At 41.3% G+C, this 26,180-nt stretch overlaps 1 protein-coding gene across 1 annotated transcript; it reads right to left on the reverse strand.

Moving 5' to 3' along the window:
- Positions 1-481: 481 nt before the first annotated feature.
- TOMM70 (translocase of outer mitochondrial membrane 70) lies at positions 482-23,365 on the reverse strand. The gene is made up of 12 exons (XM_017830824.1): positions 23,108-23,365; positions 14,554-14,727; positions 13,327-13,453; positions 11,378-11,487; positions 9,922-10,070; positions 8,569-8,776; positions 7,843-7,977; positions 6,627-6,734; positions 5,410-5,526; positions 4,476-4,573; positions 4,003-4,125; positions 482-3,051 (listed from the first exon to the last, which is right to left on the reverse strand). Exons 1-12 carry the CDS (start codon positions 23,354-23,356, stop codon positions 2,898-2,900), a joined length of 1,752 nt encoding a protein of 583 aa, XP_017686313.1. The 5' UTR covers positions 23,357-23,365; the 3' UTR covers positions 482-2,897.
- Between the last annotated feature and the right edge of the window lie 2,815 nt (positions 23,366-26,180).

A 26,180-nucleotide genomic window follows, 5' to 3' on the forward strand; every position in this document is an offset into this window, starting at 1 on the left:
ACAACCCCAAAATAGTTGCAGAATTTCCAGTTGCAATAATTTAAATTCTTTTTAAAGAAATGGCAGAAACACTGTAATGCCTGTTGTATTGGGCAGTGTTAGTATCACTAGGCTGGTTAAAGCAGCATCTAAGCTGCTCTTGACAGTTCCAGAGTAAGTTACAGTGCAGCTCTTCAGCATGTGTTAGTTCCCTCTTCACTTCCAATCTGCAGTTAGAGCCTAGTAATTCAAGTCACAGCTTAGAACCATAGAATATGCTGAGTTGGAAGGGACCCACCAGGATCATGAAGTCCAACTCCTGGCCCTGCACAGGACACCCCAAGAATCACACCATGTGCCTGAGACTGTTGTCCCTGTGAACAACAGGGATTATACATGATCAGAATTAAGTTGCAAGACAACTGTATGTAGAAGAAACTTCCCAGAGTATCCCTCTAGGATACACCAGGTTTATCCAAGTCTTCAGTACAAGATTCCTACATAATTTCAACAGTTTTATTTTTTTTAAATAGCAATAATACTTGTTTCACTTCAGCTCTCGATTCTCAAAGTTCACGTGCACACCTGGCTTAAAGTAAAACCTCTGCTCTATCAGCCATTTAAAGAAAGTCCCTTTCACTAAAGGGATCCACCTGCATACACACATTAACAGGATGTCAGCTACTCAGACTCCCAGCTTTCCTGGCTCGACTTCCTTTCCCCTGTAATCTTCAGCTCTCAAGATCATACCTCTGTGGGTGACGGAAGCAAGCGAAGATCAGATTTGTTGATTCCACATCTCCTCCTCATTCTTAAAGGTTGAAGTGAGAGCAGATGATAAGGAGTCAGTCAGTACTAGTTCGTCCTAGATTTGGAGCAACATCAAATAAGCACAGAGCTCACCGCAGCAGAGAACACTTCCATCAAAACCTGTTCTTATACATGTCAGAGAGAGATACTTGAAGGTAGTATTTATTTTTTCAGTTTACAGGTGATATGTCATTTACAAAAAAATTACAGACAATGCATCCTTTCAGTGCAGTTTCAAACTAGTTCAAGAACAGGCAAAAGTCTGTGATGATTTGGAATGCTAGTAATTGACAGCACATGCTTTTTTCCCTTAATTGATTGGGTGGGGTAAGGAATGGGGTACAGGTGGGGTGATGAGGAGAAAATGCCAATGTAAATAAGGCCATGCGAATAAAAACTCCTCAGGAGAACAGGACTCCTCAGTCTGGCATATTTTTGTTCTCAGGTAATTGATGCAGAGATTGGAAGTTCGAGAAGACATTTGACACTTGTTATGTGCAGTGCCCTTAGAAGCTGCCAGTACCTTCCCATACCTTCAATTCTACACCAGTGCTATGATTTCAGATCACCTACTGAGCTAGCTAAAATAGAATGATTAAATCTTTATGTCTACTCTCCACCATTTGAATTCTCAACTGTAGTTGCTGGGAGAAAGGAAGGTCAAGTTGAAAATGCAAGCTGCTGCTGTATGGTGGCACAACTACAGAACAAGACAGTTTGACTACAGCATCATTAATTTCTTTAAAAGATTAAATACATTAGACAATTCACCACAAACAAATCTATGATTTCAGGATGGAAAGAAGCCCAAACTAGTGTGTCATAAGTTAAGCTACATCATTTGCATGAGGTTTATCCAGCCACATCAACCCAGGGAGAGGCAAGATGGACTGACTGACTTCCTCACCAGAAAGATCAACCTAAAGCAAGGGTGAAGTTCCTAACTAAAGGAAGACTATTCCACAATTTGCCCCTCTCCTGTTTGCAGCACAGTTGCTTCCTTTCTACAGTATTTGTAATCTCGGACAAGACAAAGTCTATGGAACAAGGAAAGCAGTGCAGACTCCAAATCCATTATTTGAAGTTTTAGCCTACGCTTTGTTCCTTATCTCACTTAATTCTGCAAAGGGGCTCTTAAAAGGAGCAGTAACACAGCAGGCTCTAGAGACTGAAGAGAATTTAGATGGTCTGTTACATTTATGCAAAAGCATCAGAGATTACAAAGATTATATGCAAGCATGACCTTACCTTTGGGAGCTTGACTCCCAGCAGTACTTTCTGTTCTTGGAAGTCCCTCTGAACCCTCCAGAACAACTTCCCATGAGATTCAAGTAAGGACTGCTGCACAGGAACACAGCCTTTCTTCCTGTGAAGTCTATGCTGAAGCAGTGTTACCTGACCTCCTTCCCCAGTCAACCTTTTTTACTTGCTCTCCTAATCAGTTCTCTAGGGCTTTCTGAGGTGAAGATAAGGACTATCAAATTAATTCCCTAATAGCTGCCACAGGACTATTTCTAAGTTATGCAGAAGGTGGAAGGGAATTTAAGGGAAGATTGTGCATGCTTGCATATATTTACAGGGATTCTCTCCACATCTACTGACTTAAAAAAACCCTCTATTATTAAAGTTTGAAAATTAATTTTTGCCTTTTTGTAAAATTAAAATCAACCCTCAAGGATTAATAGGATATAAAAAAGAAATCTATTTTACAGCACTGACTAGTATTACCTTTAAAATCAACAGGAAAAAACCCCACATGCTGTATTATTATTTGAAAAAGCAAAAATCGCCCACAACATAATCACCCAAAATGAACCAGTGTGAAGTTTTTATTTGCATGGCCAAAATATCTTCCTTTTGTTCCCCTGCAACTTTATTTCCCTTAACACACCTTAAGGTTTTTGCTGCAGAAGGAACAAGATGCAGCACTGCATACTTCCTTGAACAACCACTCCCACAACACCTAAACATTTAACAGATGTAGCAAATGACAACACCACGAACGGGAAAAAACTAAGTTCCACCATTCAGCATGGTCTGCAACAGCGTCTTTAGGGCTGGCTGAAGTGGGCAACTTCACTTTGGAACGCCATTTCCTCCTTGTTCCTTTACAGTGTCGGTGGTTTCAATCCATACTTCTTTGCAACTTCTGTCTGGGCATAGGCAGCATCACAGAGGGAGTAGAGGTGGGCCATCTCCATTTCGGATTTGGCCAGGTTGATAGCTTTGTTGAACATTTCAATGGCTTTATCCAGATTACCTCTGAAATAAATGAAAATTTAGTCCAATTAAGACGGCCAAAGCAATTTTTTAATCTCTGCAACATCTTTTTGCCTTCAGGACTTGCACTCTCTCCTGCTAGCAACTTAAGAGGACTTCGGGAGGAACGACCATAAGAACTGAGAGAAGCTGTTACCAAGGCTAAGCAACCAGGACAGCTGTTAAACAGCCCTCCTCTTGAGAGCCCCCACGGGTGGCAGTGCAGGATAAAATGTTCTCACCAGGACACCAAGTTTATTTACTATAAAGATAATGCTGGGACAACTGAATGAACTCTTGTCTCCCTTCAAAAGTCTTTGTATACATAAGAGGAAAACTTGCACAGACAGAAGCATGTTATTTAAATAGGAAAAGCTTCCAAAATTTCTCATGGCAATAGTTTAATTGTCTATCCTTTTGATGACTGGGCATATTAAAAAAAGACTCCGCTATACTCTCAGCTACACCCCAAACTTTTGCCCAATTGCAATACAGTGTTACAGAACAGTGCATTAGTGTTTCCTTGGTACCCTGAGAACTTGCAATCTGCAGTCCTGTTGGTTACAGGAGAGAACAGCACAGGACCTTCAGTACAAATGGCCCATTATGTTTAAGGACAACATTAGATACAAGTGAAGCCTAGTGATGATTAAGGAAGTCACTTTAAATGCACAAGGGATGTATTTAAACATACACAGACTCATCTGCATGTTGTCCAGTAAGTATGAAAGTCATGAACATGTGAAATTGTCAGATCATAAATCAGAATTATGCTACAGAGAATGGAAGGCTTTACCTAAGAGTTACAGAACAGAAATCAGGACTTTGGGTGAGAGCTAGCCTTGCACAGCACCAGGGAGAAGACCTTAACACTTATGATCCATAAGGAAATTTAAAGAACTACTGTAATTTCAGAAGTAACTAAGAACTCTTAACACTGCAATTCAGCATTACCTTTGCACTTCAATCGTTCCCATGGTTTCATATGCAAAATCACATTTGTTATCAATCTCAATGGCCTTGCTTATGAGTTCTAACCCTTTGTCTAAGTCTTGCTTCCACTGGAGCTGAAGTAAACTAGAAGAGAAAGAAAATTTCAAACAGACTTCACATACTCCTCTGAAAACCCTGATCATGGTAAGCAAAACCATCCCAAACGTATAGTGTATTTAATTTCTAATGCAGCATAGGCAGTAACTTAGTAACTTCATGACTTTTAAAAACACCTATATGAATGTCACCTTCAATGAGCCATGCTACCACTTTAACAACACTAAAGAAAGGCAATTTTTTTCCCAAGAAGACCTGTTACATGTTGTTTTATGAAAGAAAAAACTTCAACACAAAGCTGAAACATTCAGTTCAGGTTGAATCATCTGAATATGCCAACTGCCCTCAGCCAAAAGGATTGCAAACTCAATACATACCCTTTATGAACATATGTAGTAGCATTGTCTGGCTCAAGGTCAATGCATTTATCATACATTTCATCAGCCTTGCCAAACTGCTGTTGATCAGTTAGTGCCTGCATCAAAAGAGAAACTACATGTCAATAAGCAACCAAAGCATGCACTCTGCACTGGGCTAATTCTAATTAAAACCATATTGACAATGTGTAATTGGATATAGTTCTTTTATTGTAGAGCAGGTCAGGCACATCAGTTAAGGTTCAAAATTGAGGCTCCTTTATATGAAAATTGCTGGTCTTGAAGTGCAAGAATTACTGACCCCAGTACTACCTGTAATGGGAGGTTCAGAAGCAACACACTATGTTCTGCAACTAAAAACCATTCTAACAGACTGGAAACCTCAGTTCTTCCTTTCCAAATATAATTCTTTCAAAAAGAAAGGCATCTGTATTACCTACCTACTTAAAATCAGAACATCTCATATGTCCTACTAAAACCAGCAGTGTGTTTTCTTAGAAAAATTACAGTCTCCGTTACAAGTGCACTCCAAACAGCTTTCTAAACCAGTACATGCCATTTGTAGCAAAACAAAACTTTTATCCCAGTTCCACACATTTAACTCCCAAATTACCTAGAGAAACCCTGACATTCATCACGTGAGATGCCACACACATGCAGGAAGGGGGGAATCACACAGGAATGACCTCTGTCTCCTAATAACCACCCTCACTCTCATTATTCTGCTCTATATTCTGCTCCACTAATTCTCCCTCTACTTCCTCTACCCCAGAACACCTATAAACATAAGTGCAGGCAGCTTATTCAAGACAGCATGTGTTATCTCAGAACTCAGTATCAAAAATCTGCATATATTATTTGAAGAAATGTATGTTATCCAAGAAAAAAAGTGCAAAAGAATGCAGCATTTTCTTCAAGAGTGAGAAAAACATACCTGAGCATAGAGTGCATAGCCTTCAGCACACTTTGGAAATTTTTTAATGACATCTTCAAAGCCTTTCATGGCTGCTTGCACAGTCAAAGCATTACTTCCTGTATAAGCTTGGCGATACTATTCATGAAAAAAAAAAAGAAAAATACTACACATTATCATACTACAAAAAGGGTGATCAGACCTGCATCATAATAATTCAAAGTTTACATATATATACACACATACACATATATATATATATAAAGAAGAGAATTGGGATTGTTCAGCCTGGAAAGAGAAGGCTTCGGGGTGACCTAATTGTGGTTTTCCAGTACCTGAAGGGAGCCTACAAGAAATGTGGAGAGGGACTTTTTACAAGGGCACATAATGACAAGACAAGGGGGAATGGCTTCAAACTGAAAGGGGGCAGGTTTAGACTAGATATTAGGAAAAAAATTCTTTGCTGTGAGGGTGGTGAGGCACTGGAACAGGTTGCCCAGAGAAGCTGTGGATACCCATCCATGGCAGTGTTCAAGGTCAGGCTGGATGGGGCTTTGAGCAACCTGGTCTAGTGAAAGGTATCCCTGCCCTTGGCAGGGGGGTTGGAACTGGATGATCTTTAAGGTCCCTTCCAATCCAGGCCATTCTGATTCTGTGATAAATTCCAGACAGTGACATGGCTGTACACTCTGATTTTGGGAACCTACCACATGTCCAAGCCTCTGGATTTGGAGAGGAAAACAGGTGAAAGCAGGAAGTCATAAGGCCTGATAGTTGTGATAGCCTCTCTCTATTTCAAATGCCTAGAAATTCCAAACCTAGCATTCCTCCTTGTTCACACCATGCAAAGCTGTCCTGAGAAGATTCTTGCAGACTGAGTCATTGCACTAACTTGAGATAGTTTGTTTCCAGTTTCTTGAAGATGAGAGTCTTTCACGACAGTAAAACTTTATAAATATCAATTTTATGTGATCCAATTGGAATGAAGATTTTTTTGTTCCTCTCCCACAAAACAGAAAAAATGTCCTACTGTTTGAACAATGAACATTCAGAAGGAAAGCAGCAAACCCATACTACAACCAAAGAAACTGTTGCATTATTCCCTTACCTTAATATTAAAACAGAGATGTTTTGTGCCCTACTTTCCTATTAAATTGGAATAAACCAGAGAAACACAGTATATTTTCCAGAACTCTTTAAAGAAAAAACACCCAGATAAAGACCAGTAAGTTACCTACCAGAGCAAAACATTTCTGTGCTTGAGCCAAGGCAGAATTGGGTCGCAACCGGATACATTCATCAAAGTCTTCCACAGCCTCCTCAATTTGGTCAAGCAGGATTTTCAGCTAGTCAGAATGAAAGAAAATCCTATTTCTGTATTTCATCTGTGCTTCAGACACTTAGGTGATAATTCAATTAGTGTCAGTTACTCGTATCATCTCCAGCGCAGTTTCAGAACTGTCTAGAAACCTACAAAACCCGTAACTAAAATCACTGCTATAAAACATGAAAGCTGCCAGTGAAACTCTGGCTACATGCAGAAGAAGGCAATGTCTGTGTGTAGGGATTGAGAATGCTTGCATTTTAGACTGTTGCCATTACTGCTTTAGCATTATGTCCAGGCTCCAAAGCTATGCTGTATTTTCTCAAGTCATTTTGCCTCTCTGTAGTCAATGTCTGTGGACTATTTCAATGCTGAAACATTTCAGCTGTTCCATCTTGCATTTCAACTTTTTTTTGTTTGGTTGGGGGATTTTTTTGTTTTGTTTTGCCACTCTCATTCCTCCACAAGAGTAGAGCTCACTTCATCCTTCTCTGACTTTACTGTGAAACTACAGTAAAACACTAATTTTCAATCTGTAGGAAACTTTTATTCCCTCCAATCAACACAAAGCACCACTTTTATTTCTGAGCACTAAGGAGATGCAATGAATTCATGGAGAAAGACACTTGATCCATGGAAGTCTTCCTTACAAATACGACTTAGCATACCTGCATATGATAATGTTCCTTTTTACTGCCAGCACTATTCATATTACAGGTCTGTGGAAGCAGGCCTTTCTAGGTCTAGAAATCAGTCAAGGACACAGCAGGGATGAGCTGAACAGATGCAAGTCTAGGCCACACTGCTGCAGGTGTTTTCAGGAACACGCTGTAGTTTCCCCCTGTGCAGATGCTGCTCTGCCATTCAGGCCCCTCCACAGAACAGCTTATGTACTTTTAAATCAGAGGTCATACTGATGGAGCGTTGGACCTCTGTTCCTCTGCATTCTTTCCTATAGCTACAGAAATAAACTGCTTCTGCCTGGCCTGAACCTGCAAATTAGACTGTGTGTTTATTCCCCAAAAGCTCCCACTTTACGAATTCATGTTTTTCTGCCACAAACAGTATAAAGCGTCTTCAATGACGTACCGATCACTTTTCCTTTTAGTATATACTGAAATATTTCTTACTTGTCCTCGATGGTGGTAAACATCTGCATTCTGAGGATCAATATCAGCAGCCATGTTAAAGTCTTGTGTGGACAGCACAGGCTGCTGCTGCTGCATGTACATACTGCCTCGTTTGATCAGGGCATTAGCTCGGAGCTGTAAAACATGGTCAAAGAAACATCCAGTGTTCCTCCACATTTAAGGCTTCATTTCAATTACAGCAAATTTTTCATTTGACTAGTTTCTCCCACTGACAGATTTCAATTATTCTAAGCAGAAATAAGTTTCATATTATTATTTACATTTATTTATTTCTAAATAAATCAACTCCCTTACTTAATTTCAAACATGTCAGCTTATGCTTCCATCTCAGTGGAGATTCACACCCCCCCAAAATCCTTTTTAATTCCTACGCTTACAGATAGATCAATGTTTTTTGAAGCAGCTGAATATGCAAGTGCAAGTAATGTTTTTGACTTATCTATGAACTGATTTTTCAGAGTGGATATACCCTCCAATTCATAAAACTTCCCCTGTTCTTTAGTTTGTACTACTTGGCACCTCAAAAACCAACAAGCCCTTGAAAAAAACAATTCGTCAGGAATAAAAAGACAAAACAGTAAATAAACAAGAAGACTTCCATTAAAATATTTGAAAACTTGGAAAAACAACTTCTTGAACTATATCGCAGGTTTATCATCTAACTTCTCAGCCCCAAACTACCATCCAGCTGTGACAAATTCTTACCTTCACATTTGCATCTTCCATGCTGATGACCTGATCTAGGTCTGGTTTGGCAGCACTTGCATTGCCAATAAGTAAGTAGAAAGTAGCTCTCAGGAGCAAAGCTTCTGCCATGTATTTTCCTTTTGCTTCAATTTCTTTTGTGCTTTCACTGATGATTTTGTCATAGTTCTCTTCTTCCATATATTGTTTTGCTCTCAAATAGCCAGAGCTGTAAATGATGTAAGAACAGTCGTATATCTACGTACCTTCACTGGACACTACAATTTCAATTCAGATTTTTCATTAAATCATTACAAATACTAACTTTTGCTACACTGTTACAGCACCAGCATAGTTCCATTGAAACATCCATTCCTGGAGAGAGCCATCATAGACGGGAAACAATTTAGCAAAGAATGGCCAAATTACATCAGAAATAAAGAAGAAAAATGTTTTAAAGCTTTGGAACTTGAGCTTCATTTGTCACTTGGTTTTCATTTTGGTTTTTTTTTCACATGAAGAACAGCAATAATCTCTGCCTTGAAACAAGAGGGTTGGGGTGGAATTCCAGGTCAGGAAAAGTGAAATATTAAACCTAGCAATCTGCAGCTTATATGTGGAAGAGTGGATTTAACGGCAAATATTACGGTAAGCACAGTATTGTTTCCAGCTGTGTCCTGGATTCAGTGAATCTGCCTGTAGATCAGGACATTCTATCTTACTTTACAAGAAAATCATAATGCTGTTTGCAATGGTTTCCATTAGTAACATAGCAGTGCTATCTTCCAAAAATAAAGTTGAAAGCAGCACAGTAAGTTAAAGAACCATTTATGTGGTGCTCAAGCCCCACTAAAAAAAACCAAACAAAACAACCCTCAAGCTTTTCTGTGTCAGAACAAACTTCTCATTTATGGGCAATTTGATTCCAGGAAGATAAAACACCCTTTCAGGTTCAGTTGCTGTAAATTCATAGTTTTCATTTAAAAATACCCTTTTCCTAGCTTGTCTTCCCCCTTCCAATCCAAAGGCTAACTTGTTCTCCTCCTTGGAAACACTCCTTCAGTGTAAAATATTCCTCTCTCCAGAAGCGTCATTCAGCACTCTCCAGTCCTCCCATCTCCTAAGATTTACTATCATACTGTAGTAAATATTCAGCATAATTTCCCAATCTCATTGTCCTCCCTCTGTCTGGTGGAGGTTTAGAACCAATCAGTCAGCTGTCACCCAGATTTCATTTTTAATACTGATATAATTTATCATAGGATTTCCCATGCCAAGTACTATAAAAACAGCACGTTAAACTAAATAAAATGTCCAAATCACTGAAAACTTAATTCCAATACCAAACAATTCCCAACTGTACTGTACACTCACTTCTCTTTTACTTCGGAAGCTTCTCCCTCTTTATCCTTATCTTCATCTGATTTCTCACCCTTAAGCAAAGGTTGGGAGATTATATCATCTGTGAAAGAACTGAAGTAGGATTTAATGAACTGTGGTGAGGGCATCAGAGGCTCACGATTCTGAAACAGAGAAATGTAATTTCAAGTAATTAGATGGTAAATTCAGATGGTATAGATGGAAATGGATAACAAATGTGATTACAAAAAGAAATTGATGCAAGAACCAATGTATGACTTTTCACTATCTCATTTGATAGTCTGATATTTTCAGTTTGACAGTTTGACGTTTAGGGATTCTTTAAGCTTCAGATCCCAGTGCAATACCCATCACCAGTGGATATAAAGTGAAGATATTCCAGGGAGGAGGAAGATAATATCTTTCTGCATATGTGGCTAGAAATGAGGACTCTTAGGATATCATAAGACATCGGGTAGATGTACTAAGGCAGTAAGTATGCACATAAATGGAGTGAAAAATCCAAGCTGGTGGTTTAAGCATGACCCTAAATTCAAGTAGATTCTGAACAGCACTTTGCTCTTTTCTCCAACTTGGCCAAGAGAAGCTGCTGTCTATCATTACAATGGAGACTAATGAGGCAATATCCTAGTTCTATGTGGAACTTGGCCCAGATATCACACATTTTACCAAAAGTCCCAGAAGCAACACCTCTCAGCTGCAGAATCTTTTCTACAGCCAAAAAATACTTCTTGCTCAAAATAAACACTGCGCACGAAAATGACAATTCAGTCTCTCCTGCAAGAAAACACTGAATGCACTCTTCCAAAGCACATCTATTTTGTGATGCTGTCACCACCCTACTAACAGCATAATTCATTTTTGCTACCTCAACATCACACATTTACGTGAGTTTCTGTAGGAAAGAAATTCAGCATCTCAAAATCAACATGGATTTCACTACTTCAACTACCATCAAAAAACAAGGAAGAATGTTTGAATAACAAGCAAGAAGGTGTTAATACCTGCTGTAAACCTACAGCCACTTAAAATGACTACTCCTGGCTATCCCTATACTTCCATAGTTCTCTTTTCTGCAGTTTCCAAATGTTCATGCAAAGAAATCTGTTCCAACACACCCAGTTTCCATTTAGTTGCAAGCTCAGAAAAGCACCACATAGGGCAGCACACCATCTTAGGGTGTCTCCTGAATGTCAGAATAAATTTGATTACTAAATGGAAACAACTGTTAGATGTCTCTTCCCTACTGAGGTTTCAAAAACTTTGGACAGGACCCAAAGGAAAATAACGTTGGTACAATAGCAGCTTTGTGCAACACGGTTCCTGTTGCTTCTTACACTTCAGCAGATGAAGACAGTGACTTGTTCACAATTGCCAGAATGCCAACAACCAACGTTTCAACAACTAGTCAGGTGAAATAATAATTTGCCAGCAATATCACAAGTCCTACCTTGTATTTCTCTTTGGCCTTTTCTTTTCCCAGGAGTTTAAGAACTTTATCAGCTAATAACATACTTTGCTGGTTTTGGAAGGCTTCTAAAATGCAGACTGCAGTGACATCTAGGAAACAACATACAAAAGTGAGATTAAAGAAATTCTGATAGTCACTGGAAAATGACAAAATGTGCCACTGTTGCAACTAATACACATCCTGTTCAAGGGCAATAGCCAGTGTTCAGTTTGCTGTATTTACCAAGACATCAATTTGTATTTAAAATTATCTTCCTGGGATAAAAGGACTTCATGATAGTGAGTGAAAGAAATTACATTTATTTTTCTCTTGCTGCTTTTATCTAGAGACAGACACACTTAGATGGACAGTGAAAATGTATCCCTACATCAGGGGCTTCCCCCATTTTGAAACTTGGAGGGTAGTATTATGTTCATAATATGTTCACATTAAATAAAAATACAAACACAGCTTCTCTTCTGGGACTCGTGCTACTTTTCTACTTTTAAAATTCTCAATCAGTCTCATCACATCTTACTTCTTCCTCAGTTCAAGAAATCTTCCCATATTATATCTCAAATTTTTCTGCTCACCTCCGTGACTTTGGAATGGAGCAAGGAGAAATACCCTGCTGGCCTATTTAAACTGCCAACCCATATCACATTGCTTTCATTCACACATAGAAACCTCTGCAAAAGTTAACCCACTGCTGCCTGAATCATGCTTTGCAGTGTGAAATGTGCTCCTAGGGTACACTCTTTCTCTGGATCCTCTAGTTAATGCAAAACTACCATGGATTTTTCCTGTTTAATTTTCATTTAAACACCAGTGAAGATGAACAGAGTTTGGCCTTGAAATTCAAGCAGCATATTGCCTGAACAAGCTTGAAAAGCAAACGTCTTACCCTGGAGTTTTAGTACAGTCTCTGTAATTCTACACTGCTTTAGGGACTATAAAGCCATCATTTTTGCAGAAACTCCCTGCAATTCTGGCATGGTCAGGATGCACATGGGAGTCCCCGGGAATACACCCAGAAAGAGCAGCTGTACAACCTCAGCAGACATGCTTTGCCCAAAGCAAACTAGTGCCTGGGCTTGGGTGCAGCACCAACACCTTTCCAAATTATACTGCCAGGAACCACTGGAGAGTTTTTTTCTGGCAGTGGAAGGGTCTTCTGGGGTTTGTTTGGTTTTGCTTTCCTCCACTACATGGACATATCCTATTTCCTGGGATTTTACTGGCCAGAAGTGGTTGGTAGGTAAAAGCAGAATTACAGAAAAACTGTGTAGTTCATAAAAAGCAAGAAAATTTCAGGTCTGAAAAAACTGCAAGCTAAAAGTCAAACACAAACAAAGGCTGAAATAATTGTCACCAACATGCTATTGACATAAACCACAAGTTACATTTAAAAGCTGTTCTACTGTCACAGGGACACTTAATCTCTCTTGGGGCTTTTATCAGCTGGCAGTTCGTCACAACTCCATAAGGTTTTATATTTTGTGATAGCACTCTGGAAGTGCAGCTGATAGTGACTGCAAAGGAGTACCTAAATGAACTAAGTTGTCCTTTTCTATTTACTATGGTCTTAAAAGGCATAAAGGCATTCTGCCAGCAAATAAACAGACAGGTGGATAAAATTTCCACATCTTATTTACCTTCTAATTTAGCAGACCTAATTCCTAGCTGTTACACATAATGAAACTAATTTAACAGTTAGATTTGCCAGTCAAAGCACTGCCTTATTTTCTGTCCTTTGATAATGAGCACAGCTGAAAATTCAATTTGCCTTCTAACCAGGAATGATTTGTATTTGCAGTAGCTAAGAATGGTTTTAATAATTCTGTATTACTGTAGCTACAAAAGTAAACCCAAAACAATTCCAGAAGTTACCATCTCCAAAGCACCAGAGTTAATTCCACTTTTAAGTACGCACATCATGAGACACTCACCTTCTAAACATTCCTTCTTATTGTCTAGCTTCTCATGAGCCTTTGCACGCCTGAAGAGAGCTTTTACATATTTAGGATTAAGCTCAACGGCCTTTGTGCAATCTTGTGCCACTTCTGTCCATTTTTGCTGCGGGTAGAAAAACACCACAGTGAGAGAGGCCCCACTCAGCTGCACTGTATCAGCTTTCCATAACCAGCTCTGGGTCATGTGCACCCGACAGGAGCTGCAGTTCCCAGGGCTCTGGTTCTACCTGCTGGCTTCTGTTTCTGCAAGTTTCTCAATAAGAAACTACCTGGGCACCACTGCAAGCCACCTGCAGCAGAAAAGCGACAGAGCAGAAAAGGAATTCCTACAGGAAAATTAAACCAGACAGCTGGGTTCGTGCAAAGACGCTTGCAGGAGGTAACATTGGGACTGAAAGACTGGTATAAAACATCTAGAAGGAAAGAAGATGGAAATATAATGAAAAAAACAACTTTAACAAAGTGCTAAAGCACTTTTTAGACAAAAAAGTTTATTTCAAAACAGCCTTTTCTAATAGAGGGACCAAACATATTTGAGACTCATTATGGCATGAATTTGTGTTAGACAAGAACTGTTTTATCTCTCCTCCGACACCAGATTTCTCTAATCAGTCTCTCACTTGATACTTCAGACTGCACAAAGCCATTTTTCCATTCCTTTATAAAGCTCACTAACTTGACCTCATAAGCAAATCTATGATACTGTAATAAGCAACACTGATTGACTTCTAAAACTAATACCAAGTACACTCAGCTATCAAGTAAATGTCACTTTCCCATGTGCGAAATTTAGGTCTTGGCCTTTAGTAGGATTTCCATGATTTCTTTGTTTAAATTTTGAAGTAGCATCCTTCCAAAATATTTGGCCTTTCACCCAACAGTTAAAGAAACTAGTAGAGAGAAACAAAATCAACTTATATAAAAGAAAATTGTTCCAAAGGACAAGAAATTAAAACCTTGTCTTAGAAGAACAGGATGCATAAGAATTATATAAGATAGCCTGAGAGTAGTTAACAGAAAATAATTTTATTTATATGTAGAAAAGTATGATGAGCTAGTGAAAAACAGCGGCAAGCAACAGCATCTTGTTGTGCAGGCAGCAGATATCATCACCTGGGATCTTTCAGCGTACAGAAGTGACAAAATACAAAACTGATAATGCTACATTTTTGAATAAACACACGATTTTCTTAAATGTCTTACCAGTTGTTCATAGGCAGCAGCTCTATTTTGATAGAAGGTAGAAAGATCGAGGTTTTTCTCAGGAGGGCACAGGCTGATAGCCTCAGTATAACACTGAATAGCTGACTCATATTTTCCTGCTTTAAAGTACTTGTTTCCTTTGTTCTTGGCTGCTTGGGCTCTACCAAGAGGGCTCTGAAAAAGAAAGTGATAGGTCAGTTCAAATAAGAAAAGCACCACAGCACATAAACTATGCACTTAAGGGCTGATCTTCAAAGGTATAAAAATGAATCTAAACTCTAGCCTAAACTTTTGAAAAATATCACTGATTTCATTTCCTGGAAAACAAACAACAGACTTTCTTTTGCAAGTGTATCGGGTAGGAGACAACCTTTTCAAAAGATTCACTACAATGGTATTAAACAATGCAGTGATTTCTGTTTGGAAAGCTAAACAGATTGTAATCTTACACAGCTGGTGATCCGAAGAACCAATGAGGTAAGTTATTTCTCTAAAGACTAAATGTGCAAAGACAACAAAGCTCCCAAAGCAATCGAAATAGAAGAGTTTCCTACTGAAATGAATATAGCCTATAAGACCAGAGGTGACTCATCAGACTATGAATTAAATATGGAAAACACTTTGTGGAAAGACCTACTGAGCAAAACAAATAAAACCTGTAAGGAAAATAAAGCTCTTTTGCCTTTCATACACTAGACAAAATTAACTATATTTATAGCTGACTCCTTTACAGCTTTACACACTCTGCTTCATCCAAGGAGAAGTGCTGGACCATCACTATCTTAGCAGAGGATGGAAAACTTTGCTAACTGTCCTGAGACCCTGCTAAGGGCATTTTTGCATTCTGTACCACATGTTGATCCTCTGTTTCTGCAGAAACTAACACTGCCACCTGTAACCCCTAGATTTACACCAGTCATCAAACGCTGTGGTTTATAAGGAATCAGATGTAAAAATGCTCTCTTTATCTAAGGGGTATGACCCACATTCAAGAAATACAGAGCTGCAAAAGATCCTAACCTTGACCTTCTGGATTTCTGCTCCTCTTTCACAGCCTAGCTTCAAGGATCAACCTTTTGGGGCAGTTCTGGCTAAGATGCCTGACCAAAATGAACAGATGTATGAGCACACATGCCATTCTACTGGCCTCTCTGAGGAGGGAAAGAGTACAGACTGGGGGCCTTAAACAATAGCTGCAGGATTCACTACATCTCACCTGCATGGAAAAGATCATCTAGGATTTGCTGGAAATTGTAAATGCAGCTCTTTGACCATACTTCAGCCTTCTCTCCCCTCTCATCCACCACCAGCACCAAACTACACCCAGGTGACTGTAACACAAATTTGAAAGCATCTTTGCATTTCATCTGCCTGTTCCCCTTCATGTCTGCTCACTTCATGCCAATCCGACCATTTTTAGCATTTAGGTGATTTTTAAAACTGGAAACCTGAAGAGAAGCCAGATGTTGCTGTACAGCCTGTCTTTTAAGGCCTGAATCCCAATTCTGGCATGAGAGAATAAGATAATTATTCTTATGGGTAGTAGTCTCAGTTCCTACATAAAAACAGGCATACAAATAGAACAAAAGTATCTTACAGGCACTTGCCTGAGGGGAGACTTACAAGTGAAACCATATAAGGCAGAGAATTTCTTAAATATCCCTACTGCCAGAAAAGCTCTTCTCTCACAAGTCACTAATCACTGGGCTTATAGGAAATCAATCTACACCATCTTTATTGTTCACAGAACAAGACAATCTGCATGGCTTTCAGATTTTTCTACTGCAAGACTTTAAATTTAAATTGATAAAAGATTATTTAACTTCAGCAGTTAAATTCATGGATACCTAAGCCAGAATTAGAGTGCAAATATTTTTACTGAGGGCCAAGTAACTGTGTATCTGATAAGTTGTTTCTTTAGAACTGAAACTAAAGTCGGAAAACGTTAAATTTATTTCAAGTATGTCTTAAATTTAGCTCAAAATACAACAATGCTTCTCTTTTAACTAAGGGAAGGGCTACACATATGTAGCAAACCTAAACGCATGAAAGTCAGCTTGAATTTTTCCTTCTGCATTTCTACAGCAAACCCTTTGTGATACGATCTACAAAATTCAACGCTCTTCCTATTAACTTGAATCAAAAAAGAAAAACACGCAATACAGGCTACATTCATACATACATGTGTTCCCAGAACGAAAATTATTTAAGACTGCAGAGATTAAGCCTATACTGCAATTAGATGACTACTTTGTGAACACTGACAATTCCTTCAGCCCAGGGATCTCCTACCCCAATCCGTGCCTCAGGCTGAGCGGTGCATGTGCTCCATCCCATGCACTTTGATCGCCCTGCACAAGTCCTTGCACAAAGACATGAGTTACAGATGAAAGCTACTGGATAACAGGCAAGTGCAATGGCTGCTCCAGTGCCAGGTGTGGGGTAGGAATTTTAACTGGAAGCAAGACATCTGTGGGTCTGGGGCTGTCACTGCTGGTTCTTGGGAAGCATCAAGTCTTCAGACAAGCCTAAGTGCGCTCAACAGGGACCAAAAACTTTAGAGGCTGTGAATACGATGTCAAAGTTATTACAATTAGTAACTCTGTTATCAGAGTAAGCCTTTAGTAACAGTTGCAGGACTGCAGACCACACAACCAGCTACACGGAAGTGAATCACGGAATATGTGCTGACTCCATGGTTACTCTCTGATGCACTCATTCCACGATTAAAGAAATTTGGGGGTAAGGAGTCAGGACTTAGAGCACAACACGCTATTATGTAATAAAGTCATCAGTAATGCCCATGGCAAGGAAGAAATCAATTTGTTTGTTTGTTTATGCTGCCTTAAGCTGTACTCCTAGCTCTCAGAAGTTTTATGTCTGCAACCTTAGTCAAACTACTCTGCTGCAGCCCTCGGTATGCATGTCACCGAATCACCGAATCTAATGTGTGTTTTTGTTGGGTTTGGGGTTTGGTTTTGTTTGGTTGGGGTGGGGGTTTTTTTGGTGTGTTTTTTTGTTTTTTTTTTTTTTTTTTCTGTTTAGAGGTTTTTTGGTGGCTGTTTATTTTAAAAGATATAACACTCACATCTCATTATATGCTGCAAAACCGTTTTGTGACAGCACAAATAAGAATACGGAAATTAATTCTTAACATAAGACTGGTTTCTGAAAGTTTGTGAAGTCTTAAATTTAACCCTGACAAGACTTGTAAGCAAATTTTTTAATATTTTTCTTATCCCTCCAGTCCTTCTCAATTACTACCAGGATGTACACAAGATACGTACATAAGAAACTGATTATACAAGCAAACCTCACGTATCTCATGCACAAGTAATGGAAAAACCTCACTTCTTCCACTTCCTTGCCAAAGTACTGATTCTAGACATTATTTTCCAATTTCACTGCTTCTCCTTACCTGACCCATTGCCATCCTATGTGGTGCACTGGACACTTTTTATCCCCAAGGTGAAGGTCTATATAGAGCAAGAAAAACTCTCCTGTTTGTCATCTTCTGGTCTAAGAATCTGTGCAACTACCAAACCAGCTCAATAAAATGAATGTAAGTTCACAGTAAGTTAAAAACAAATAACTCAAAAGTTATTTGCAGTTACCCAAAAAATAACATCTCAGTACTTCGAACTGCTTTCAGCAACTGTTCATTAACAAGCCTTAACAGAGTTTAAGCCAAAGGACACTTGTGTGATTGAGTTGTCAGTTATCCAGGTAACTAAACAAGCAGATTGCTACCTGTCTAAAGACTAGACAGCACTGACAAAAATTTCTTAGTAGCTACTTTAACCTCAGCAAACATGCTTTCCTCACAAAATGTTCAGAAACCCCATGCAAATAGCAACTTTACAGCAACAGTCTGCCAGCAGCAAGAATAACAACGCTTAGTTACCCCCAGCAATGGCAATATTGCTAAACTAGCAGTTCAGAACTTCATATATTTGAGGGAGACTGTTATTCAAAGCAGAACAAGAAATTTCCTGCCAGCCAACCATGACAGTGATTCACAACAGAAGCACGAGCAGAGAGTTTCAGCATTTTCTTTTGGCTTAAAAGGATTTGCACGAGCCCTTGTCTGACAGATGACATGAAGGGGTACTACTGTTTCAGCCATCTTAATTCAACTCACAAAAAAATAAAGCCCTGGTCTAGATCTCTTTTTTTCTCTCCAAGTGAGAGGACCCTCTTGATGATGTACCAAAAAAAAAAAAAAGTGTTCTTTTCTGAATACCTATTTTTCCCCGTATTTTTTTTCTGGACTAAGGTTCATTTCAAGTCTTATTTCAAACCTATACTGAAAGGCATTAACTGAGTATAAATTGCTTCAAGAGTCTCCTTAGCACTAAAATCACTATGAGGAAAAGTATGTTTATATGAGCCCAAGATGTGAATTCAGAGTGCAAGCAAGGATGTATTTATTATAATTAGAAATAACAAAGCTGAAGTTTACAGTACAATTTGACAATGTTCTCAGTCACCATCCTGTTAAATGAATTTGCCATTCACGCCTACCACGAATAAGCAAACTGCACAGATGACAAGAGTCTAACAATTGTTCTTCTGCTGTTATACACACATTTAAGGGTTTTCTACACCTGTCCACTACAGCTGGCATGAAACAGAAGATTTAGAGTAGGTCGATAGAGATATTTATTAGGCAACAGGTGCAGAGTACAATAGAAATTACTTTTTACATACTTTGCTTAGATCAATTCAGAGTAAGTACCAAGATGAATATATCTAGACAAAGGGACTTCATTTGATCATCCCCTGATCGAACCACACAGCAGTGAGAGGGGCAACACTCAGCAGTTGCCATTAAAACAGACACTGGAAAGAAGCCACACTAGATGGCTGCTGATCCCAATATGTGGCACCACAAAAGACAAGGAGTTTGGTCACATTCACTCACCAGGGCACTCAAGGACTGTATCCAGCTCACAGGAAAATGTGCAGACAGTGAACTGCTGTGGACCCAAACGGCTTTCTTTGCAGTACACAAAGCCACTGGCTGACCTCCTCACATACCAAAACCACAGGGTTACCCCATGAACTTGCTGAAAGAGTTAAGGGGTGAGATTTGGACTACCACAGAGTTGCAAAATGAAGTGATTTCAACTTAAAGAGAAAAAAAATACTGAAGCAACCAACACGTTACCTCACTGACTAACCAGTGCTCACTCCTGTCAGACAAGGATAGTATAAAACTTGCTAAGAAGGTATCATGGAATAAGTAAAAAAAACATGAATCAACTGGGCATCAACAAAAGCAATAAATGCGAAGGGCTCCAACATGTTTAAGTTATACAATATTCACTACAAACTAGGAGAGCACATAAAAAGCAACTGCTGTTACTGAGTAACTATAACACATTCCATCAAAATTACAAGAAACAACGAAAACTTCTGTAATTAACAGATGCAATTTGACTACACAACTTTTGAGTCATCCACAGATGCAGTTTTATCATCGTCACTTAACTGGTCCCATAATACCAGTTTACTGTGCTGTTGAGGAGCTGTGCTTACAGGAGAAGGAATCTCAAAAGTAGTTCAGCTTTTCCCAATATAGCACCTATGCTAAGGGCTCCTGCCAACACAATGTCAGTCACAGATCACACACTTGACCAGTGCATCAATGCCAGGGAGAAGCCTCTAGTGCAGACACAGCCTGGGAAAAAAATGTGAGGCCTGTGCAGCAGGTAAAAGGAAAGCTTGAACTGCATGCAAAATAGTAACAAGTCTGAATAAAGAACAAGGAAGATCTTAGAGCCTGCGTACTTTCAAAGAACAAAGAAAAAAATCCAAGGTCGTGTCTTCAGAAACAGTGAACAAAGCACCACATGGATACAAGGGCTGATTTAATGAAATGCACAAAAAAGTATGAGCCCTTAGTTACATTTATGAGTAAAAGAATAATTAGCTGACACAGCTGTTGGTAGCAAATTCATTACTGACCTTTCTGAAAGACTCCCCTCTTGTGTTTCAACTGAATGAAGTACTGGCTCTTATTCACTGTGCAGATTTGTATGTGAAATCAGACTGAGTTTAAAAAAATACCCCACCACATTAGAAAGGCAGACTAATACAGTGCAGGTAGTTTTACAACTAAAGCATCTGCATCGTTATATTTTCAATCAGGGGTCTTATCAATAATATCCATAACTAATAAAATACGAGGGGAAACACGAAACCTACGTGGCATCATCACTTTGGATATGAACAACAGGAAGAGAATCCTCCACACACAAAGCAGTCAAGAAAACTTGCAGTCACATTAATTTTCCTGCTGTGGCCATACTTTGACCAGCTAGACAATTATCTCATGTCATCAGTCAAATCTGGTAACTTCTTCTACAGTTTTTCTAAGTAGTATCACTTATTTTTTTACAGTGTAATTACACTCTTCAAAGAACTCTGGGTCATGTCACTCAACTTAGATGCATAGTCTTCCAGTATTTTAATTTGTGGAGCAATCTGATATACCTAGACAAACAATATTTTAAATCAAACGCTATATAAGTGTTTTAAATGTTTTAAGAGATTGCTTCAAGTACAACTCCAGAATGACTACAAACCACTGGATTTTATATTCTGGAATTCAGAAACACAGTCAAGAAACCCAGAGCGAACACACTAACTGGGAAGACACTGCAGCTATACAAAGGTCACAGGCAGGCTGCAAACCAGAGCTCACACCCAGCAACCACACTTCCATAAATGTGCCAGATGCTGCTTGCAGCCACAAGCCAAAATTACCATGGTAAACAAAGTCTGAATTTGTCCTCTGTACACGACTTGCTCAGTACTGTGTGGTGCCCGTGAAGGAACAAATCACTGCATTCAAGAAACTGCCTCAAGGTCCAGCATAGGTTTTATAGCTCACTATGCTTCCAGGAATGCCCTAGGGTAGCCATGATTCACCATTTAGGGAAGTTACCACCTTCCTCACCACTCCCATGTGTTCCTGCCACTGCCTGCCCACACACTGATCTTCATCACTAAACGATCAGAGCTAAAACCAACTTTTTCCAGTCTTGGAAGCTGATTTTTTTCCCTCCTGATCATTTCAGACGGGGAATTTAAACTGTCGTCTGACAATTCAAAGCGTTTTGAGTGGTGCACAAGAATGGGAAAAGAAAATGCCAGACAGGATTTTCCTATCAAAGCTAATCCGTTTGTCAAATCCATCATTTTAAACATGTTTGTAAACTGCACCTCACCTCAGTAATGCAGCATGACTGGTAATGTACTTCTATGACAGCAGATGTGCAAAAAGCGCACCTTAGAGGCATTTTTCTACATACAGATATGCAAGAGAATTTGAATTTGATGTGGATTCCAATATTGCCTCTTGTCCTTCAGTTTTTGTATAGACCAATATATCTGAAAATTCTCAGAATAGTAAATTACAACAGGGTAAATATATGTTTTGAGAGCATGTCTACTTAGGCAAACTCTTCCTAAAGTCTGTTACTTAAACTGTAGGGCTTTTGTATCTTTGTGGAACATGTTTCGTTTCAAAATGATCTTGATTCTGTTTTCTTTCCCCCCTGCTGTATCCAGCATCTAACAGGCAACAGATCACAGATTTCCTTTCCAAAACACTATTCCCAGACACAACTTACTGACAGCTATTCTACACCTCAGAAGAAGAGGTACATTTCCCCCTCAGCAGCACATTGTCAGATTCACGTTCAGCAATGCACTTTCCCGTGCACCAGTCCCACCACGACTGGAACACACAGGAAACAAGCTAATGTCGACTGCTGCGAGGTGAGGGCAGAACTGTGACCAGGAACTATGGGTCACACCGGGCAACCATAGAGAGACACGGAGCCCCTGGAGGGGTCCAGTGGGTGAGGGAACTGGAACATCTCTCTTACAAGGAAAGGGTGAAGGAGCTGAGTCTGTTCAGCATCGAGACAGCTGAGAGGGGACCTCATTAATGTATATAAATATCTAAAAGGAGGGTGTAAAGAGGACAGAGCCAGGCTCTGCTCGGTGGTGCAGAGCAGTAAGACAAGAGGCAACCGGCAGAAACTGATGCACAGGAAGTTCCTCCTGAACACGAGGAAGAACTTCTTTACTGTGCGGGTGACCGTGGTGCTGGAACAGGTTGCCCAGAGAGGGCGTGGAGTCTCCTTCCGTGGAGAACAACCGCCCGGACACAATCCTGCGCCATGTGCTCTAGCACGACCCTGCTTGAGCAGGGAATTTGGACCAGACGACTCACTGTGGTCCTTTCCAACCCGATCCATTCTGTGATTCTGTGACCTGCCGGGAGTGTCACGCAGAGCACGACCACGATGCCACCCGAGACTCATCCCCTCACACGCCTCCCTCCGGGACCGGCACTCCGAGAGCCGCTTCCCGGACCATTCCAGCGGCCCGCCCGGCCCACCCTCCCGCAGATCGCAGCCGGGCACCCTTTCGCTGCCCCGCGCGGGACCTCGGCCCCAGCCCCGGCCCCGGCCCCCCGCGCCCGGCCGGGCGAGCCCGGTCCCTGCCGCCACCCCCGGCGGCGCCGCCCCCCGCTCACCATCTCCTCGTGCCCGGGCCCGTCGGGCTGCCCGGAGCCTGCATCGCCGCCGGGCCCGGGGCTCGCCCGCCCCTCGGGGGTCTTCCTCTCGCTCGCGCCCTTCCCGCGCCGCGCCGCCCGCCGCCCCCACAGGTAGATGGCTCCGGCGCCCAGCAGGATGGGCGCGCCCAGCACCAGCGCCAGCTGCCAGCGGGACAGCCCCGCGGGGCCGCCGCCGCCCGCCGGCTCCACGGGCTTCGAGGCGGCCATGACGCCCGGGCGGAGCAGCGGGAGGAGGGTCAGCGGACACGCGGGGCGCGCCGGGAGCGCGGGGCTGAGCCGCGCCCGCCGCCCGCCCGCACCGCCCCTGCCGGCCCGGCGGGGCAGCGCAGCCCCGGAGGGGGACCCCGGGGAAGGCCGCGGGCCGCGGGGGCGCGGCGGGAGCGGGGGGGAGTGTCAGCCCAAAAAACGCTGGAGGGGCCTCGGGTCCGGACTGATGCTGTGCGGAAGGAGTTCTGGGCCGCTCACATGCGGAGTGCATTCCACATCTGGAGTGCTCTGTCCGGCTCTGGGCTCCTCAGGACGAGAGACACGTGGAGCTCCTGGAGAAGATCCAGTGGAGGGTAGCGAGGGTGATTAAGGGGCTGGAGCACATTTCTTACGAGGAAAGGCTGAGGGAGCTGGATCTGTTCAGCCTCGAGAAGAGACGGCTGAGAGGGGACCTCATTAAACTGTGTAAATATCTAAAAGTGGGCTTCCAAGAGGATGGAACCAGGCTCTTCTTGGTGGTGCCAAGCGATAGGACAAGAGACAAGAGCAGAAACTGATGCACAGGAAATTCCTTCTGAACATGAGGAAATGTGCAGATGACCAGAACAGATTGCCCAGAGAGGTTGTGGAGTCTCCATCACTGGAGATACTCAAGAACCATCTAGACAGAATCCTGTGCCCCGTGCTCTGGGATGACCCTGCTTGAGCAGGGAGGTTGGACCAGATGATTCACAGTAGTCCCTTCTGACCTGACCCTGTCTGTAATTCTGTTCTTCTGTGATTCTGTGTAGTTTCAGCTAATATGACTGATTTAAAGTTTCTAGGACTTTGTACTGGAGAATTTTGAAGCAATTCTTATTATAAATGACATCTTTAAGTCATTAATTGAGTCTGTCCTAAAAATAATTTAATATGCAGTACTGGAATTTTGTACTTGTTGTATATGTGTGCGTGTATGCCCACTTAGCATCCTTACCTGTAGGCAGAGGAAGATTATGTTTCTGTCTCCACTTATTTCCATGGACCATTTGGCTGAGGATGAAGAGGAGTTGTCTTTGCTACGTTTTTATACTCAGAAAGCTCTAGTCATCTCATGGCTAGAAATTTCATTGTAGGTGGCAGGGAAATGGAAGGAATATGTGTGAAGAATCATATTGCAGTGAACAAAAAAAGGACTGAAAATATAAACAACAGGAAGATTGCAAAGCAAATACTTCAGAACCCCAACTAAAATTTGCCCTGCTGCACTCTGAGTCAGTAGTGCCCGGTAGTAAACAGCTTGAGATGTATCCTCTAATTTATGGATTATTACTATTTACATAAAGATATTTCGACAAAGCTGTAGGACAACCTCTCTCCCACTTCTCCCTGTCACCTGTCTCAGCATGGCAGGAGCATTTCCTGTTCCACACAACAGCCTGCAGTTCTGTCTTGCATGTCAGAAAAGAAGAAACTCAAACCACAAAGCAGAAAACAAGTATCCAACAGGTTGATAACTTCCTACTGGGACAGCCTCAATTCCACCCACATGATGCTTCCTATAAGCTGCTGTAGGCCTTCAGATATATCTTGCCTGAACACATGAGCGGCCTCAAGGATGTGAGTCAAATTCAGGCTGTCAGAATATGGCCAGGAGTGTTCTCCACCACCTGAAGAATCAGCCTACACATCCTTTTTATTGCTTCAGGTATATTTTTATTGTACTGCTTTGCAGGTATTCCCCTTGCTCCTATTCACCTGTGCCTCTGCCAAGAAAGCAGCCTGCTGCAGGTTCGATTGTGTCCAAGCTCTGATACATCACACCTGAGCCAATGCTATGTCCCATACATGGAGACCCGTGTACTCCAGGTCCCTGTGCTACACAGTCTTGCCTGCCTCGGACAAAGTAAAACGGGCACATAGGCATCCATGACCAATTGGTCCCTTTACCCATACTGTTTAGAATGAAGAGTCCTACATTGTAGTTAAACCTCCTACCTACACCCACATGAATGAAACTGGACTTCTGTTACTACATCTGTATTTCTAAGTAGATTGTGGAATAGGCAAGGTTTAATGCTGGACCCCTGATCCTCTGTAATGCTAAATTACCGGCCAGCTTTTTAGCATACTTCTGGCCAAGGCCATCTCCACAGCAATGCCTAGGCACCGGGAGAACACCTAGAACACACCAAGGACTGCTTCCAGCAAGAAGTTAGATTTGGGTTCTTCCTCTTATGCAGTCTTCCAACACTACTCCAACAGGCTCTACAGCCTTAGAGCCCTCCTCCTTGTCCTTCTGCCATGTCCCCAGGCATGTAACACATCTTCCAGTTTCATACCATACAATCAACAGTTTTACGGGCCACAAGAGAGTTTTTGTGTTATATCAGATAATTTAAAATAAAGAATACACAAAAATTACAACAAAATATTACAACCACAGTGCAGTACGTACAGCCTCAAGGAGATGCACAGCACAAGCGCCATGTAGGGTACATGTGATCAGTGTAGCAACTGAGTCTCAGGGCCAGAAAACAGTCTCTGGCCCTATTCTGTTTGTGGTCTAGACATGGCCTATGTGGGTTACACCCAGGGCTGCTGAGGAGGAATCAGACATATTTTTACCCTGTATGCATTCAAGGGAGGCAGTGCCTCCCATAACCCTGTATGGCAGATGAAATTCTTCTGGTGAAAAGCAGCTGACACAAGCTTCCACTGTCTCTCATAACCTAAAAATGAACAAATGGTTCCTTCAAGGGGGGCTTGGTTCTTCCTAGACAGACCACATTTCCTAAATACTGAAGGAAGAGCAGAGGTAACAGAAGTCAGGATAGAGAGAAAC

The sequence above is a fragment of the Lepidothrix coronata genome, unplaced genomic scaffold (genome assembly GCF_001604755.1).
Source record: "Lepidothrix coronata isolate B3197 unplaced genomic scaffold, Lepidothrix_coronata-1.0 Scaffold184, whole genome shotgun sequence".
Classification (NCBI taxonomy): Eukaryota; Metazoa; Chordata; class Aves; order Passeriformes; family Pipridae; genus Lepidothrix; species Lepidothrix coronata.